Source organism: Ailuropoda melanoleuca, chromosome 2 (assembly GCF_002007445.2).
Source record: "Ailuropoda melanoleuca isolate Jingjing chromosome 2, ASM200744v2, whole genome shotgun sequence".
Taxonomy (NCBI): Eukaryota; Metazoa; Chordata; class Mammalia; order Carnivora; family Ursidae; genus Ailuropoda; species Ailuropoda melanoleuca.
In genome coordinates, this window is record NC_048219.1 from 112,480,463 (window position 1) to 112,501,357 (window position 20,895).

Below are 20,895 nucleotides of genomic sequence, written 5' to 3' on the forward strand. Positions count from 1 at the left end.
CTGAGCCGAAGACAGATGTTTAATGACTAAGCCAATCAGGTGCCCCCATCATATATATTTTATAAATAAGAACTTTGATGCTCAAAAGTTTATACAGGCTGCTTAGTTTTAACTCAAACCTATATAAATGGAGGGCTTATGCTCTTTCTCCTTAATTTATATTTTCTCTTCATAAGTCACTATCGTATTGGGTATAATTATTGGGCATAAGGTCTACATCTTTCTTTTGAAACTCTTCCTCCAGCTATTGTGACACTGAAATCTGTTTTTTGTCCCAATTGCTCAAACACCTTTGCATCTTCAGTGCTGAATGTGACTCTTCTAAATATAACCATCTCACAGGATTTAAGAAGCCTCTTTGTTTTCCCCTCCTTTGTCCATCTTAACAACTCCAGCAGCTTTAAATATCAGCTTTCTTTGCTAATTCCCCAAACTTTAAGCTTAAACCCTCAGCTTTAAGCTCCAGAAGAAAAATTTTCAACTATCTATGCAATGTCTCCATCTGACTGACTCAGCTGGGGTCACATCTGCACCTGCAACATTTGCCTGTGACTGACAGCACCACACAGTCTGCTCACGTGCACCTTCTCAAGGTTCTACTCTACAGACCTAATAATGTCACATAGCAAACTCCTTTCCACAATTTCTGGCTCTTCTTGTTTTTTACAGAATTTTATTTGTTTGAGAGAGAGCATGAGAGCACGAGAGCATGAGCAGGGTGGGGGGAAGGGAAAAGAGAAGGGAGAACCAGGCTCCCCACTGAGCAGGGAGCCCCAAGCGGGGTTCAATCCCAGGACCCTGGGATCATGACCTGAGCTGAACGCAGATGCTTAACTGACTGAGCCACCCAGGTGTCTTCATTTCTGACCCTTCTTCCTGCTCCATTATCACTCTCTTTTCCGTAGCATGAAACACTTCATAACTTACTTTTTAAAATATTATATTTTTACTATATAACTACTAGAAGAAGAGGGATCTGTGTGTTCACTCCTGTATTCCAAATGCCTAAAATTATCCCTGACACACAGTAGGCACACAAAAAATAGCTGAATGAGTGAATAAACAGCTTCCAAGAGTCTACTGCCTATAAGTGAGGCAGAAGTCTCCAAAGCACATGGGGTTTTCAAAGCACCCAGTCACACGGGGTAGAGAGCCTCACACCAACTCCTTTCTTGACGTGTCCCTATGGGTGTCTGATCATATCCTGTTACCTACTTAACGTAAAGCAATCATACTTGTCATGGTCTCTGAGATCCTGCGTGGACTGACCCCTACCCCCTTCTAAGCCTTGTCTCATGGTATTTTCCAATTTGTTTACTATGCACTTTGCCTTTCCTATCTCAGGGCCGTCTGCCCCATTCTTTACTTTGAGTTGCAACATCATTCCCAATGTCTATGTCTTCATGCAGATTAGCAATTAACCTTAACCATCAATACCTCAAAAAGCCTTTCCTTCCCATTATAATTAACGTGGCTACCTGCTGCATGCTGCACCCTCTCCTCTCTATCAGAATCATTTACACATACGAGCACTTGTGCGTGCATGCACACACACTTTTTTGGTTTTTCTTTTTATGGTCCCCCACATTAGAATTTAAGCTCTGTGAGTGCAGGGATCCATATTTTTGATGACCAACAGTGCCTGGCATATAGTGAGCATCCAATATATTTTAATGACAGAAAGAATGGATAAATGAAGGAAATAAGAAGATAATTATATGAATGCTTTTAATTTATTGACTTTTTATACCTCTTTGACACATTTCTTATCTCTTCCACTATTCTCATATGCATTTGATAAATTCTACTGTACTAACTCTGCTTTGCCCCCCATATACGTTCTCCCCTTTTCTCCTATTACTATTCTACTTACGCTAGTCTCTGCTCTCATCAGGACCATTCGATGGATTGTTAGCTGGTCTCTTAGCTCTGTATCTATTTATTTCGTTGGCACAATTCTACCAAAGCAATAAGCCTGGAGACTGGATTTATTCACTCACTCCTTGAATCAAAATTGTAGAGTGGTTCTTTATTCACTAAAAGTCATGTCAAAACACCTTGGTATTTAAAGCTCTCTATTCTCAGTTCATGATATGTTACCTATCCTGTCCCCTTCTAGGTGTGTCATGACTCCTAATATCACAGAACGTGCCATGTGGCTTTACATTACAGCCCCTGGCTCAGAGTGCTATGTCATTTAATATATACAACAATATCTTAAGTTAGTTATTATCATTCCTTGGTTTGCTAATGATAAAAATGAAAGTTTGAAGATAGTAAGTTCCTTTCTGAGATCTCACACCTGGCAAGTAATCCCTTGGGATTCAAAACGAGGTATATTTGACTTCAAAGAACACCTTTATAACATCTGCACCATGATGGGTTACCTGCCAACCTTTCGAATGCCTACCTATCCTTCAAGTACTTGTTCGAGTGACACCTTTCACATAGTTTTCCAGTCTTGGAGAGAATAGCAAATATCTATCTATTACCTGCTGGTTTAGAGCTAAGGAATCATACTTGCCCTCCTTCCCCAGAGAATTGTGCTCAACTGACTGCAGCAGCCTCGACTGGGAAGTTAGAGCCCAAAGGTCAACCAATGACTGATGGAGCATATAAAACAGGACCCCTTCCCTGCCATGGGATTTATGCTCCAAAGAACATACCCTGTGGCTCAAGCCAAAATGAGAGTTTACCGGAAACACAGTCTTTCTGGTGTCTTTCCCTTTCTCTCTCCATCTGTTACAGGTTTCTCCTGAATAATACTCCCCTCATAAATAAACTTTACAAGAATTCTTGTCCCAGGCCTTCCTAAGAACCCTCTGACAGGCAATTCTATAAATTGCTGCCAGACTCCTTCTTTAAAATGAAAATTATGTTACATATACTGTAATTATGTAAGCTGTTAACATCACAGACCTTTCTTTAAAAATTAATTTTGCAACTTTTCTGTAGGTCCGGAACTAGTTAAAAATAAAAAAAATTGAAAAGAAAGTTAAAGTTCTTTAAAAAATGAAAATGGTATTTGAGCATATTACACCACTTGCCTCTTCAGTAGCCTCCCATGTCTCCCACTAAAGCTAGAATAAAATTCAGTCCTTAACAGTGTATTCGAGGTCCTAGATGATCTACACCTGGCCACCTGGGCACTCTCACTTCTACCATTTTCCTGAGTTGCTCATATGTTTCTAGGCATACTAACATTCTTGCTGTTTTTGACACATATTAAGCTCATTACTAACTCAAAATGTGCTGTTCGCTCTGTCTGGAAAGCTCTTTGCTCACATATTCACATAGCTTGCTAGCCCTATGATGTTCAATTCTCAAATATCACCTTTCTAGGGATGACTTTTTTGATAATCCTATTCATAATTCTACCCCCTATAGTGCCCATTCTTTTCTATATAGCACTTATTAGTATGACATGATGTATATTAAATATTCTATCCTCTGGAGGAAGGCAAGTTTCATGAGAGTTGGAAATCTCTTCACAAGAGTTAAAACTTGTCTTCAGCATCTGGAACAATTTCTCACACCAGGTGAGTGTTCAATTAGTACTTGTTAAATCAGTGACTGGAGACACACTTATGTAAATGAACTAATTCCCAAAGACTGCTCCTTCTCATAAAGAATAAAAACAATGTAGTTGAAGGAAAAATCCTATGGCACATTAACAGTTAATAAGGATATAAGTGCCAAATATAAATAAAATTTCAACTACATAAGATACTACAAAGTGTAATTATTAAATAATACATGCTCTAGAAGTATAAATTCTCTCCTTTGGGGTGTAGAAGGCAGGGACGTTGTGTGTGGCATGAAATTATTGAAGTTCCTGCAGTTCTGAAAATGTTTTATTGAAGAAGTGTTAAAGTTAGACCTCATGAGGGGTAAGATTCAGCTGGGTGCACAAAAGTCAGAAGGGATTCTAGATGGGGAGCCTGGGAGGCAAATGCAATGGGAGAAAAACAGGCAGGCAGAAAAAAACACACGAGCTCCTAAACAGTCTTGGGAGTATAGAGAGTTTGGAGTGGTAGCTTAGATGACATAGCTGGGAGGGATATTAAAGCCTGATTAAAAAGAGCTGTGAATGAAAGGGCAAGGGATCATGACGTCTGTCTTTTACAGAAATTATTTGTTTTCCTACCTCTTTGCCCATTTAGTTTATGATCCTCTAGGAATATTATCTATCCCAGCATCATTAACATATATCAGTAAAAATACCCTAATACATTATAAACTGTCAAAATTCCATGCATGTGAAATCCTACAAATGGCCTTGCAACTTAGGCGATTTTCAAATAACATCCCCGTGATATCACTGGCAGTATGATAAGGCTTTGACTTTCAAGTTGGAAAAATACAACATGAAATGTTAATGACTTTCATAAAGTCATACTATAAATTATTTTATCTGCTTGTAAAAATGATTATATTGCCAACAAACCCGGAAAGAATTGTAACACTAATATGCTGAGCATATTGCTCCACTTTCTAGACTGTGTCAGAAATACATCATACCTGTGGGTCTTTGCAAATTCTTCTGTACTAAAATCCTTCTCAGAGTCCCATCCATGGCTGCTTCTTCTATGTGGGAGTGGTCCCCGATGACAGTCCAGTACATCATCCTGACAAGACAGGTCAAGTTGGTTAGCTTACAGATAGTGCTGCTATAACTCAACTCTGCTCCCCAGACCAGTTTCTCTTCAGACCATGTGCATCAGAATCACCCCAGAGTCCCTGAAAAAGCAGATTCCTGGACCGAACTCTAAACCTACAGACTGGGAATCTCCAATAAGGGTGGGTGATTAGGAATTTTTTTAACATTTCTCTGTTTTCCTTTTTGGTCCTTGCTTATAAATGAAAAGGTAAAAGAGTAGAAAAGGAACACATCAAGTAAAGTAAAGATTTGTGTTAAAATTGTTTAAATTTGTTCAGACATACACCTTCATCTTTTATTATCACAAATAGCCAAAATACTAGTACTCTACACTTCATATGTTCAATATTATGGTTAATGTCTTGAATATTCAATCTTAGGTTAACAATATTGGTTATGTGTTTATTGCGATGTTCACATAAGACACATACGCATACATACATAGAATGTATAATGTAGCAGCCTTTCAGGAAAACATACATTTTGTGCCATCATTTGGCGTGAAAAGGACATGCTTTTGTACAGAAGTAGAGGGATTTTTAGAAGTCTTGTGAATCCATTATATGTTGAACACTTATTACAGAAAGAAAACTACAGAGCACAGGTGGGAAAATTCTCTAAAAATGGATATGCATATCAAGAAATATAAATAGCCAACTCATGAACCTACCCTCTTTTAGGATTTACAGCAATAGCATAGGGTTCTCCAGCCATGTTTGTTAAGAGTCTGGTGCAGTTGGGGCCATTCAGCTGCCCCACGTTGATAGAGTACCTCAGACTGGTCCAGTGAGTGGTGTAGTAACTGAACCAGTGCATTCTAGAATGATCAGTCCAATAAATATTTCCAGCAACCCAGTCAACTGCAATGTCCCTGGGCCTTTTAAATTCAGGACACTAAAAGAAAACAAAACAACACCACAGCATTTTCAAAAGCAGAGTGGTGGAGGGGAGGTCTGTATACATTGATATTGTATGGGAATAATATCAACATGGTCAGGTGTTAATTGTTACATAGGTTTTTTAAATATTCAAAATGTTCCACTTTATTCTTAATTTTATAGATATTATAATTTCACAAATCTTAAGTGCACAACTCACTGGAGTTTAACCTATCTCTGCCTTTGTATAACTACCACCCCACTAGAATATTTCTAGAATTGTAGAAGGTTCACCTGAGACTTCTCCCAGTCAGTATTCCTCGAGACTCGCCAAAATTCTGATGCCTAACGCAATAGAGTAGCTTAAACAAATCCATATAAATAGTACCATACTGTTCTATTCCTGACTTCTTTTACTCAACATTGTATCTGTGAAATTCATTCATTTTGTTGCACATGTCAGTTACTAATACTTTTTAATTGATTGGTAGTATTTCATTTTATGACTATGCCACAATTTTTTCACCATTTTACTGATTATATCCATTTGGATTATTTATAATTTTAGGCCACTAAAACCAAAATCATGAATATTCTTGTACATGCCTTTTGGTAGACACAAACATTCATTTCTGTTGAATATTTAATAAGGAATAGAATTGCTGAGTCTTAAGGCATACATATACTTAGCTTGGATAGATCCTGCTAGCATATTTTTTCAGAGTTTGTACCAATATACACTCTTTTCAGCAATTTAAGGAAGTTGCAGTTGTTCTGCATCCTCATCATAAATAATTTGATTTAAAAATTGAAAAAATATTAGTACAGATGGACACATTTAGAAAGATACTGTATTTAAACATATTTTAAGGAAAGTTACTATATCTGTCATTTATACTAAATTTACTAGCTTGGATTTTCCGCTTTATATTGTATTATTGAATTATTGTGAGACAGAAAAGTAAGGGAGTTCTTTGCAAATAGACAGCAAGGGAAATAACGTATGCTTTATGCCCTTCAATTAACTTGATCACTTCGAGTAGGAACTAGTGTCATAATTAATTTGACATGGTCAGGATTATTGTGCATAACCAAAGTGAGAAAGGATTCCCAGGGGTATTATATCAAGAATGGAAACAATTATTTGAAGGTGATTATACCGAGGCATGTGGTCAATGCATAAGAGCATCATTAGGACCCGGCAACCAGTGGAAATATGGGTTTTAAACACATGATAATTTCTTGTGTGAATTACTAGTGAACAAATTTTATTGAAGGAGTGAGTGGACTTGGATTAAAAGAAGAGAAACTGAACTCAAAAAAGAACATGAGAGGTCAATAAACAGGAATTGCAAGCCACTGCTGTGTGATTACTGGGATTTCAAGGAAGGAAATATGGCCTGAACCAAACACAGAACCCATAGAAATTTCTAACAACCTTTATTATCAGTCTTTTCACCTATTGATTTAAAAACTGAAATTATTAAATTTATAGTAACCTATTTCTCAATTCTAACTATCCGTCTACCCCGTGATAATTCAGTGACGTTTAACAAAAAAAAATTCTGAACATTACTGAATTATATGGCTTAATAATATTGTAAGATATGTAGATATATATTATTTTAATCCAGAAACTCATATAGCAACCAGGAAATCCAAAAAAAAAAACCAAGAAAAAGTTATTTTTGGAGCTAGAATATGTAAGAGTTCCAAAAACAATTCAGGAAGGAAATCCCTGCCTTCTATCTACAATTTATTCTGAAGAACAGTTTGTTTCAATCTGAATAATTTTAAACCTCTCTTTATCTACATTAAGACCATGTCCACCCGGCACAAACTCCTCTTGGGGGGGGAAAGAAACTAAATAAAAGTATGTAATTCTTGGACAATTTCCAAAAAGACCACATTTGTCTTTGGACTATAGACTCAATATTGTATGTGACTTCATTTTTTTTTTTTTTAGCATACTCAGTGTTCTTTAAATTTATTCATCATTTACCACCCGCCCTCCAAAAAAAAAAAAAAAAAAAAAGCAAAACTGGATCTCAAAACCTTCTTCACATTATCAGGTAAAAAAAAAAAAAAGATATGGAAGATTAAAAAGCACATTAAATTTGGAATCAGAAACTTGATGTAAAACCTAATCCTAGTTTCTCCAAAAATTATGTGATATGTAAAATGAAGGCTTTGGATTAAATGATCTGTAAATCCTTCAGATTCTAAACATTAGATCACATAACAGTTTAAAATATTATCCATTCTATGTAAGCCCTACATTTTACATAGCTTTAAGGATGTATCTAATGCTAACAGTGAATTTTTATGCATTAGTATGTGAAAAATTTTTTGGTACTTATGGGAACAATTTTAATATCATCCCCTATGTGAGTGACCCAGAATTAAGGAATAAAGGTGTCTGCTGACATTTACGATTTACACAAGCATAACACTTGAGGTGGAAAGCAGAGCTATCAGAAAGTAGAGATTGCAAAATGGTAGATTGAGGACTAAATTTAAGTCCAAGTAAATATAACTTTTAGGTATATTTTAACTTTAAAATTAATATATCACCTTAAAATCAAGTTTTTTTTAGCATTTATTAATGAATCATTGAACATTATATCAAAAACCAATGACGTAAAAAAATCAAGTTGTTTTTTTTTCTTAAAAATTAAGGATATAGAAGATAGTACATAAAAAGCAGGGCAACATTCCAGAACAACAGAATCAATCAGCTGCTGCCCCCTGATTTAATGGAACATGTGTTGAGTTTGTCTCTTTTCCCTGGGTCCCTAATGTCATGTCAAATCTGTTTCACTCATTTATCTTACCCATATAGCTAGTTTGCAGTCCATGCCTTAAAGAGACAAAAGAAGTTGACCTTATCGGATAAATTATGTATCAATAAGAAGGGGAGTTAAGATAGCAATAAACACATAAAAGTCACAGAAGCAAATGTCTCCAGAATCATTAAGCAAGCATCTTGGGGATGAACAGGAATATTCAGTATATGTAGCAGATAGGTATATGTGTATGCATATGTATATGTATATAATTATGTACAAATTTGGCTCTTATAATGAGCTTTTGTATAAGGAGCTTACACAGTTCAACACCCAAACCCCAAATAATCCAATTAAAAAATGGGTAGAGGACATGGAAAGACACGTTTCCAAAGAAGACATACAGGTGACCAACAGAGACATGAAAAAGCGCTCAACATCACTAATCATCAGGAAAATGCAAATCAGAATTACAATATCACCTCATGCCTCTCAGAATGGCTAAGATAAAAAACATAAGAAATAACAAGTGGTGGTGAGGATGTGGAGAAAAAGGAACTTTCCTGCATTGTTGGTGGGAATGCACACTGGTGTAGCTATTGCGGAAAACAATATGGAGGTTCCTCAAAAAATTAAAAATAGAATTACTATATGATCTAGCAATTCCACTAGTGGGTATATACTGAAATAAAACTAAAACTAATTCAAAAATGTGCCCCTATGTTTACTGCAGTATTATTACAATAACCAAGATATGGAAGCAATCTAAGTGCCCACCCATGGATGAATGGATAAAGAAGATGTGGTGTGTATATACAATGGAATATTACTCAGGTATAAAAAAAGAATGAAATCTTGTCTTGCAACAACATGGATGGATCTAGAGGATATAATGCTAAGTGACATAAGTCAGAGAAAAAAAATACCATAAGATTTCCACTCATGTAAAATTTAAAAAACAAAACAATTGAAAAAAAAAAGATATGAAAAAAATTCTTAAATATAGAAAGCAAAGTCGTGGTTGCTAGAGAAGAAGTGGGGGGTGGGTGAAATAGGTGAAGACGATTAAAAGTTTACTTATCATGTAATGAACACTGAATAATGTACAGAATTGTTGAATCATTCATGATATTGTACACCTGAAGCTTATATAACACTGTATGTTATATACTTGAACAGATACATTGGGCTTTTGCAGTTCATTGTATCTCCTACACCAAATATATTCAGATTATAAATATGTGTGCATGTGTGTGTGTATAAATATACATAATTCTGAGTTTTATACATCATATTCTGGCTAGCTTCATTAAAATTAGTTTCCTACTGTCTTATTACTCCCCAGACAAACTAACATTCCAGTTTCCAAGTCTAAAGAGAACCTGGAATAATAATGAAGTCACCTTGAAGGATACTTCCTGGGAATTCAATTTATATTCTTTAGATGAGAGTCAATCTTTCTCTGAGCCTGTCCCTTCAAACAGTAACAGTTTGTTTAATTTTGAAAGACTTGAAAACACGTTATGTAGGCTAAGATCTATAATGTCTAACCAATATCAATGTTGATGATAGCAGTAATAATGAAAGTGATGTCTTCTTAATAAAAGAGCTTCTGTTCACCAGGATAATTAAGAGAAGCAGAGGAAAGAGCATGCTTGAAGATTCTGAAATGAAGCTGCATTCCTGGAAATTAAATATGGTGTATTTAGGGCTAGGAAAAAATGTGTGTTTGTGAGTATATGTGAATATTCATAGGTGTGTAAGGAAATGGGAAGGGTGTGAGGTAAGAAGAGACTGAATTATCATGAAGAGGCTTATAAACCAATGAGTTTTCAATGGAAATCCATTGGAAGGATTTATGTGAGGGAGATATGATGATTATATCAATGTTTTAAAATTATTTTGGCTATAGTGTGGAGAATGGCTTAGGACTGGGGACCGGAAGTGGATACAGGATAATCAGAGGATGCTTACTGAATGGTCTTCAGAAAGGAAAATGTGGAATTGTAATCTAAGTTTTTGTGAGACAAAGGTGGATAAAAATGGGATATATCTGGAGATAAAAATATTTGATCTTGTGATGAATTGAATAACGAGGATGAGAAGAATAACTTCTAAAGTATAACTTTCAAGATCAATATACTATTGCCATTTATACCAAAGATTTTCAATTAATTTATTGTTTGTAACTCTTCAAAAATATTATGTATCCACTTTATGACAGATCCTGTTCTATATGCTAGGATTACATATAGTAGTAGCCAAAACAGCAAAAATACCTGCCATAGGAATTTACTTACAGCAAGGTAAGGTACAGAGTAGATAATAAACATAATAGGTAAGTAAATTATATAGCAGTTCAACAAAGATATGCACTAAGAGAGTGAAAAAAAAAAGAGTAGTGTGTTGGGGATCCAGGGTGGGAGTGGGAAAATAGATTGCAATTATCAATACATTATGTATTCAGAAGATGGCATTTGAGCAAATTCTTGAAGAAGTTTAGGAATTGAGCCATGTGGGATACCTGGCTAAAGAACACTTAGGCCAAGAGAACATTTCAGGAAAGGCCTTGCATTAGTAGGTACTAATGGGTTTTACAAATACCAAAGTATCCCTGGAGAAATTAATAGAAGATGAAGTCAGAGAGGAGACCAGTTCTTTTAAACCCTTGTAACACATGAGAAATTTGTCTTTTGCAATGGAGAACCACTAGGTATCTTTGATCAGAGATGTCATGTGATCTAATTTATGTCTTAGAAGGTGCATTCTGGTGATGGTGTGGTGAGTAAGAAGGAAAGCAAGAAGACCAGTTGGGAGGCTACTGCATTAAGTCAGAAGAAAGATGATGATGGTTCAAAGGTAGGTACTTAAAGTCAAGCTGATGTAAGGTAGTTACCTCCTAGCACATGTTGAGGGTACATTCAATAGGATTGCCTGATTTGGGAATTATTAAAGAAGGAGGATCAATAGTAACTCCAAGATTTTTAAAAAATATTTATTTATTTATTTATTTTGGGGGTGGAAAGGCAGAGAGTGAGAGAATCCTGAACCAGATTCCCTGCTGAATGCAGAACCCCCATGCAGGGCTCAATCTCACCACCCTGAGATCATGACTTGAACCAAAACCAAGAGTCAAGCACTTAACCGACTGAGCCATCTGGGCACCTTGTAACTCCAAGATTTCTACTTTGAGCACCTGGAAAATAGATTTGCCATTGAATGAGATTGGAGAAATAGATTTTGTGAATCATGAGAAGTTTATTTCTAGACGTGTTACTTTGGGAACATTTTTTAAAATCCTCCAGCTCCCTATCCCCGGGGAGTCTGCTTGAAGATTCTCTCCCTCTGCCCCTCCCCCTACTCAAGTGTGCTCTCTCTCTCTCTAAAATAAATAAATAAATAAATATTTTTTTTTTTAAATTCCAAAAGAAAAAGCAAAGTAAGCAGTTGAACAGAGCCTGATAGCAATCTGGTAGTTGTTAACGTGTGGGTGTGTGTTAAACCATTAAATCATATAAACTCTATAAGGAAGTGAGAAAAGGTAGAAAAAAAGAGGATCAAGGTCAGGGCCTACAGGCATTCTAATATTCAGAGAAAAGGAGAAAATGATGTAGCAAAAAAGAGTCATGTGAGAAAAAAAGTAAGAGACCAATAAAAGAATAACTATATTGGTGATCCATCTTAGAATCATTTTCTATTTCAGGGCTATTATTATATAAAATGATGTAACAAACATAAAAGATCTGCTTAAGTTTGGTTGGAGAGACTGATATCTCCAAGTAGAGAACGGTTTCTCAACCATTGACATTTCAGTCAGGATAATACCCTCTTGTGAGGGACTAGCCTATGTACTATAGAGTGTTAAGCAGCCTCCCTGGCTTCTATTACACTCACCGAATGCCAGCAGCACTCTTCAGTTGTGGCAATATAAAATATCTCCAGACACTGCCAAATGTCCCCTGAGGTGGGAGATCATCCTCAGTTGAGGACCACTGATGAGGAACCACTGAGTCTTCTCTAATGTCTGCTTCCTCTGTACTCTCAGCATTTGTCAAGGCCCTTAATTAATATCTGTCACAAAACTTATTGAATACTTCTTTGCCCTTATTTACTTGATCTTTTGCAGTGCTAGAAATATAACCTCAATCTCTTTCTCAAAATAGTCTCCTACCTTAGTTTCTGTGACACTACACTCACTTCTATTCTCCTAATGCACTTCCCACTCACTGTCGTCATTTTAATCTGGCTTCAGAGCTTGGTTCCAGTGCTTCTTTACTTCACCTGTGCTCTCTTCTTGGTAATCTAACCAGGCTTCATGGCTCTAGATACATCCTCTATTCTTCTATTCCTTAAAATATATCTCCAAACCAGAGACTAAGATCAAGCTTTGAATACACCACTGTCTATTTGACAACTCACTTGGCTCTCTTACAACCCCTCACTTGGATTTTGGACTTAACATGACTGAAACTGAAACCACAATTTACCACTTTCACTATCAATCAAGTTGTAAAATCTAGGTCTTGAGTCCTTCCTATACTCATTTTGTACATTCATTCTATTTGCAAGCTTTGTTTGATAAACTTCTACTCACTTCCTTCCATTTCACTGAGACTATAATATTGCAACCTACCACTATTTTTGCACCAAGTTGGAGCACAATCCTCCTATGTGGTCTTTTTCTGTTCCAGCTTTCCCCCACCCCCAAATCCATTCTCTACATTAAAGTAAAATAGTTGTCTTAGACATAAATAAGATGACATTACTTCCTCCTCATCTTTTAGGTCTTTGCTCAAATCTCTTTCAATGGGCCTCCATGGATCATCCTATTCAAAGAAGTCTTACAATGCCTGAGTTTTTCTTTCTTGGTCCATTATGTATTTCCTTCAATATAATTTTCAAAATTGGAATTTTTGTTATTTATTTAATAATGAATTTACTTGACTTTGTCTTTGTTCCCCAGAATAAAAGCTTCATGAGACTAAGACTCTGTTTTTATTTTGTATCCTAGGAATCCAACACTAAACCTAACAAAGAGAACTCCTTAAATAAAGCTTTGAGTATGAATGAAAAAACTTGACTGGTTCACCTTAAAATGCTACACAATATGTTCGAAAATATCCTCAGAATTATTAATTGTGGAATCATGTTTTATACAGTCCCATAAGATTGATGTTCAGTAAAATTTTGAATATTGATCACAACTGTTCCAGAACCATTTAACGCCAATCAGCATATATGTTGAACGTTTGTCCTATGCAATCAGCAATAATCAAGTCACGAAATGGCAATAATTTAATGATTTGATAGTTTTAGATTTCCTCCAAAGAAATCATAATAAATGATTATAATTGTTAAATAGTTTGAATAAAGTCAGATGGTTTGAAAAGTATTCTTGAGAAACAAGTATAGACAATTTCTAGGTAAAGTTATAATGATTACCATAAATTTATAATAATAAAGAAAATAAATCAAAAACTGAAAAAGGAAACTATCAATTTCTACTAGTATTCCAATGTCCTAAAACAAGACTTTGTTTTTTGTTAAAACTTGTGTGCACACACATACACACATAAACTCATTTGTGAGAACATACGCATACCTATGCACTTGTGTATGCATGTGTGTATGTATGTGTGCGTGTGTGTGTGTGATGTACACATAAACCCATATATTGGTGTTTGAGGCTTATAGCTAGGACCCAATTAAAGATGGAAACCTTTTGAATAAAACTTAGTTGGATATTTTCTTAAAAGCTTTCAGGGAAAAATAATTGCCTAATCAACTTATTGAAGAAAAGATATGATTATTAATGAATAAAACTATAAGCATGTTCATTCTGAAATCCTCTTTTTCATATTAGAGAATATGCCAAAAATGGTATCTCATATTCACTTCTCAAAATTAGGTAGATCAGATAAACCATTTGTTTTGCTCGGGAATATTTAGCTCTTTAATGGTAAAAATCTAATCTGTGTTTTTAAAATCATTTGCATTTCTCTAAGCACTGACCTACTTTATAGTGCTTGTCATCACGTACTTTCCTGTACAGCATTTCATACTAGAAATGATAAATTGCCAGAAAGTATGTACAATTGTTGCATAATGCTATCATATTCTGTTCTGACTACTAAAATTCAAATTCAGAAATCTCATTATGCTTTACATATAGATTGAATCATGTCAGCCTTTTCAGTTTTAAATTATTTAATTTTCTTAAAGGAAAAAAAATCCATCCATTTTGTATATAGCCCAGGGGGCTAGAAAATCATAAGCATATCTATCTATAAATAACTTAGACTGCATTTGAAATTTAAATTTATAATCATATTTAGTATTCAAGCCATTTTCACAGATTACAGAGAGTATTCCCTTCACGACTTCCAAAAAAAGATCATATTAAAAATTACCTTCCTTTGGAATGGACTTCAGTTAACATTTAGTTGTCTGAGTAATATTCTTCTGATTTCTGATATAACATGTTTCTTACACTTTACTGAGATGGAAATATTCCAATATTTTCCGTATCTCTGAATATGCTTTCAAGACATCCTGTTAATCGCATGGCTAGCTTCTCCCATTTGGTTCACTGATAATGGGGTTTTAACTAAAGTACCCATAGTTTGATTTTTGTATTTTTCTTTCTTTCACCCCTAATTCAGAGATAGAAACCGATGTTCCATATTCAGCTCAGGGAAAAATCTTGAGTTTTATTTCCCCAAGAGTGGGGAATTCACAGGTCAGTATCATTTATTGTTTGTGTCAAAACTTAGAAGATGAACTAGATTGCATGCTCATTAAACTACTGGATGACTAGAGGGTGACTGATAAAAAAGCAGATATAATTCAAGGCAGAGTAATTCAGGGGGGTAAAAAAAATCAAATCTTTATACATAAGCTGGATTTCTGAGGAATAAATACAAATTGTGCATGTAAACAACTAGATAGACATAAACTACGCCACACATCTTTTGGAAATCATATATATTTACTATCTGGAAGGGCCTTTAGAAATTTTCTACTTCAAAATGATAGTTGTTTTCAGATAAGTAAGTTGAGACTCAGAGATGTAACCATTTTCTCGAGTTAAAGTCTAAATTTGGTTACATTACAGCTGCATGGCCACAGATGAGTCATTTAATCATTTAAGAACACATTATTTATTAAATTAAGAATGCAAGAATGGACTTATTCCATATTTATAATATTGAGGAATCAGGATTACAAAAAGATTTAGGAAACAAAGTTAAATAATTGACTTTATCTGTATAGCCTTAAGTTTTGTTTTGTTTGCAATGCATTGATTGAAATTTCTATGGAATGCTCAATGGCTTAGGACATGGTCCTAAAACTCATGGCTCGGAGGTTCCAACCTTATAATCATGACATTTAATTAGCTATGATGGAATCCTAGAAACTGTACCCTAGTGTTAGAAGAAAGTATTAGAAGAAAGTGTTACTCACTTTCTTCCTAGTGAATACTGTTAGTTATGAGTAAGTCTGAAAAGAGAGAGAGAAACGAAGTCTAGAAGATATAACACACGTAATGACTACCATTACCTTGGCTAATTGAATTTAAATTTAAAAAAAAAAGACAAAATGAAGTTTCAAATCCTATTAGGAAAAGGCTAAGTTTTGCCATCATTTACAAAATTTCTATAGCACAGTTATAAAATTAAAAATTAAAATATATAAGGGGAAGCCTGCTGAGTCACTCAGTCAGATAAGCTTCTGCCTTGGGCTCTTAGGTCATGATCATGGGATCCTGGGATAGAGTCCTGCTTCAGGGTCCTTCCTCAGTGGAGAGTCTGCTTCTCCCTCTCCCTCTACCCCTGCCCTGGCTCATGCTCTCTCTCTCTCTCAAATAAACAAATAAAAAAAATCTTTAAAGTATATAAGATATAGACAGGTAAATAAATATATAATACACAAATGAAACATACATATTTATATATTTCTATGTATAAGAATAAAAACTTTGTTATCAAACTAATCAAATTTGGCTCCGGGTCTACAATAAGCTCTGTTCAGTAGAAGATACTGATTATATATCAATTATTAATCTCCCAGGACAAAACTAAAATCATTATCAAATAATTTTCACTTAAGAAATTATATCAAATTAAATATGTATTTTTAGAAAATAAAATTCAGACAAAAGTACGTTGCAAATAATTTTCATGTGACTATATGCATCTTAGAGAAGAACACCTTGTCAATCATCGTCATCAACGCCATCATTGTCATCATCGTTATCATCAGAAGCATCACCATCATCATCACCCTGTTAGTAGCAAGCATCTATTGACTATTTCTTATGTGCCAAGAACTATTAACACTAACATACATACAGTATATATATGTATATTCCTCACTAAAACCTCATGAAATAGAGAGGGCAGAGCAGCTAAGGGGCTAGTAAGCAATAGGAACAAGATTAAAACCCAGGCAACGTAACTCCACAGTACATACCCTTTTCACTTCATTAATAACAGGTGGAATGGTACCGTAGGACCAATGCTTTTGCAAAGCAGACTTGTGTTTTACAGATAAAGAAAGCTAAAGCTAGCCAAGACTGAACCAGCTTTTAGGCCTGATAGCAAGTGAGTAAGTGAAGGCAGGCAGAGGGATCAACTAAATTTTTTGGCTGTCTCCTAGAACTGTTCTTAATAGAACTTAAAGGTATTGTATAACACTGTGTTTGGCGGAGGAGGAGTTGAAGAAACAACTCTGATATATATGGATTTTTTACTCACAGTTAATTTAATCTAATCTGGATTAGAAAGGTAATATAACTTCATTAAAACCAGATTATTCCTATCTACCTGATAAAAAAGTGTTCCAGATTTCTATCAAATGGTATTCATGCAATTTGAATCTTTATGGTAGATACCACTGGAAAAGATAGTAAGGACTTCCAGATAGGTACCTCTGACTCTTTTCAAATACAAAACTTCAATTATATCCTACTGTGATAGCACTTGACTTTTTGGTTGTATGGGAATGGGCCAGGACTCATAAAAATAAGTATTTATCTGTCATTTTTCTTCCAGGTTACCTCAAAACATAAAATACACAATATTGACAAGCCCTAAAACAAAAAAGGATAGTCTACAATCAGAAATCTAAACAAATGCTCTAGTTTATTTTTCTCAAAAGGAATAACCATGATAATCAACATGTCCATCACACACCAGCAAACAGTATTGCTCTGTTTTGGATGTTCCCTGAAATATAGTTATTAGGAGTCAGAAGAAATGGTTACACAATTGAGTTGATCTCTTGCCCTAGAAGACAGGTATATTTCAGATATTGCTAAAAATGAACTAATATTCCCTGCATATTTTGACAGTTCATTTTTTTTAAAGATTTTTATTTATTTATTTGACAGAGATAGAGACAGCCAGCGAGAGAGGGAACACAAGCAGGGGGAGTGGGAGAGGAAGAAGCAGGCTCATAGCGGGAGGAGCCTGATGTGGGGCTCGATCCCATAACGCCGGGATCATGCCCTGAGCCGAAGGCAGACGCTTAATCACTATGCCACCCAGGCGTCCCGACAGTTCATTTTCTAACATGAAAACAAAGTAATGATTCCGAATCTCATCCCATGATGAAAAAAATCTCAGATTCATAATATAATGTTAAATAATACAAAATATATCTCTATCTCTCAATAGAAATATATTTCTATCTCTCAATAGAAATATTAGGTATTATTCATTACCATTCTTACATAGCTAAAGCAAATGAACTTAAAGGGAAACATAATATCATGCAATTAAATTATATGCAGCTATGAGAATAAATGAATAGGGAAATGTTTGATTTGGGTATAGGGAGAATATTGGGAGAAATAACTGAATATATTAATTACCTCCTATAACCAGATATTGTAATTGGTAGATTAAAAAAACCAGGGAGGTGGAAAAGTATGAGCCTTACAATAGTCAATGTTATTTACTTACAATCAAGCCACTGTTTGCTTGCCTTTTTTCTCTGCCATGGATCATTTTGTAGAAAATTCCGCCTGGATTAAACTGAGTACTCCAAATAATCATATCTCTTTGATAATATACATCCATCCCTGTTATCCTTGAATTATGTTCAATATGAGAAATTTGTTGATGATCGCCACTGTAGTTGAATGGATATATAAAACCCAGGATATCAGTGTCATTAGCAATGTAGAGAACTTGATCTTCAGAGCCTGGAGATTATTATAATAAAATACAAAAATAAAGTAAATTTCAACTAATGTAAACACAATAATTGTACTTTTAAATTATCTTGATTTTTTATTCTTAACACAGTTTCTTGCTCAATAAACATCAACCCAATTTATATCGTGTTATAATCTTCATGATTTATTTCTAATACACATTCACCTAAACATTTCTAAGAGCTATTGATGTAGGTTTTCCCAGGGCAAAGCTTACCTTATGGCTAGAAATTAGGTATTTGTAGTAGATATCCTTTTCATAAAGAGGGATTTCTATTTGATAAATTGCAATACATTATGTTCTAGTGCTTTGATCCTCAATATTCAGATGCTATATTGTGGACTCATTAAGCCTCAAACATTCCTGAGCATTCAGTTTAAGCACCTGAGTCATCATTTTCTTAGGTTAAAGAAATGAAAATTAAGAGGGGGAGAGTCTACTTCTAATATTCATATATCTCAAATATTCTTTTATTTTTATTATAAAAAAGATATCAATATTTACTACATTAAAAATCAAAATACCAATATTAGGATCTTGCTAGTGGATCCCTATAGCCTGAAGTTTTGATACCTACAATACAATACTAATGTCATTTGCATATTGAAACAAGTAAAACCCTAAAGTGAATTCTGAATATATGAATTAAAATATTAATGAAACCATAAAGATTGAATTGCATATACACTATCTGCAAAAAATTTTAAAAACCCAGATTATGAAGTATAGTTCAGCCCTACAGGTTTAATGGTTCTCACCTGGTTATGTTTATCTACTCTATGGCAGGCACTGTGCTAAAACTTTGATAATTTATCTCCTCCTCTTATGGAAAGCAGGGATTCATATTTCCATTTTACAGATGAGAAACTGAGGCTTGGAGAATTTAGTAACTTCCCCAAGGCCACAAATCAGAAAGAGTCAATGTTAGGATTCAAATTCAAGTACAATTACCTCTCCAGCCCATCCTTAATCCACTATACCATGTTGTTTTCCACTTGTAATAACTGTTTTATTAACATTGTCCAATCATGCCTTATTATAAGTAACAACACTTGTTACAATATTATTTAGTAAAAAACAAGCATGAAAATTCATACCTGAAAAAAGTCCCAAATACCTGTTTTTTTAAGTTTAAAATGATATTCCTAAGTAAAGGGGGTCTGAATTAGGCATAATTTTATTTTAAAATCTTTTAAATTTTTACTCAAAATTCCATTCTCCTTAAAATGCTAACCTTTAACCTGTTATTTATATTCATTGGTATAATAATATTTCTCAAATACACTGAGAGAAGGTCGTAAAGAAATATAGTTTATATTCTATTACCTTGGCTTCTAAACTTTTCCCTCCTTCTGACGGATTTTTCAAACACAAAAGTGATTTTAACAGTAACCATGTATTTGACAATCACGTCTATAAACCATCCCAGATTACATTAAGAATGATAACAAACCAACTCGGCAAATTAGCCAATATTAAAAAAAGATTTGTTTGTATTTCAGGCATGGAGTTATTGTTTTCCCTATAAGATATTTATAGCAGTTATAATAGCATTTGAAATAATTGTTATAACCTCACCTTTTGCTATGCAGGTGTTATTCCTTTCCTGAAAATTCTGGTCACACACACATTTATATGACCCTTCTATATTTATACATTGGTGGGAACATGTGCCAAACACCAAACATTCATTAAGATCTAGAAGAGAAGAGCTCAAAATAGCATCATAGTACCCTCAAATAGTGCTTCCATTCTTTCCACATTTAAAAAAAGACATTTATTTTTCTTCTTTCAACTTCTTATTTCTATTTCTTTTATTGTCTTTTTAAAACTCTCAAGTATGTGATTTGCTATGTCATATTTTCTGGCTATAACAATTTTTTACAATAGCTTCATTGTAATAATTCATTGATTGTTTGTACATTGTTTTTTAATCCACTTAACATACTGAAATAGCCCTTTCAAACTTCTCTAGTATTTTCATTCACTCAAACACTTCTTGAGGTTTCCTTTTAAGACTGCTCCTGATTACCTACTTCCATACTTTTGTACATATCATATAATGTTCTAAAATCCCCTTGCCCACCTTGACATAGAGGATTTTTACTCATCTCTCAAGATCCACCTGAAGTGATACCTTTCTTGTTCTCCACCAATGAACATCCATCCCATAGTTTCTCCGCTGTTTGCTCTCTGGGTGTTTCTCTCTGACAGCACTGTACATACTATCTTTCCTATATGTGGTCATATACTCATATCTCCTACTTGACTGTCAGCCCCTGGAGGGCATAAATTATTATTAATGTTTTATTGCCTGCATGTTATACAATTCCTGGCAAAAAGGTTAAGAT

General features: G+C 34.6%; 1 protein-coding gene across 1 annotated transcript in view; it reads right to left on the reverse strand.

Moving 5' to 3' along the window:
- Positions 1 to 20,895, reverse strand: part of LRP1B (LDL receptor related protein 1B) — a 1,837,899-nt gene that overhangs the window by 96,640 nt on the left and 1,720,364 nt on the right. Inside the window, exons 75-78 of the mRNA XM_034642051.1 lie at positions 20,123 to 20,242; positions 18,290 to 18,531; positions 5,331 to 5,554; positions 4,522 to 4,628 (exon numbers count right to left, since the gene is read on the reverse strand). Coding sequence (XP_034497942.1) covers positions 4,522 to 4,628; positions 5,331 to 5,554; positions 18,290 to 18,531; positions 20,123 to 20,242 — 693 coding nt within the window. The remainder of the gene's footprint in view (positions 1 to 4,521; positions 4,629 to 5,330; positions 5,555 to 18,289; positions 18,532 to 20,122; positions 20,243 to 20,895) is intronic.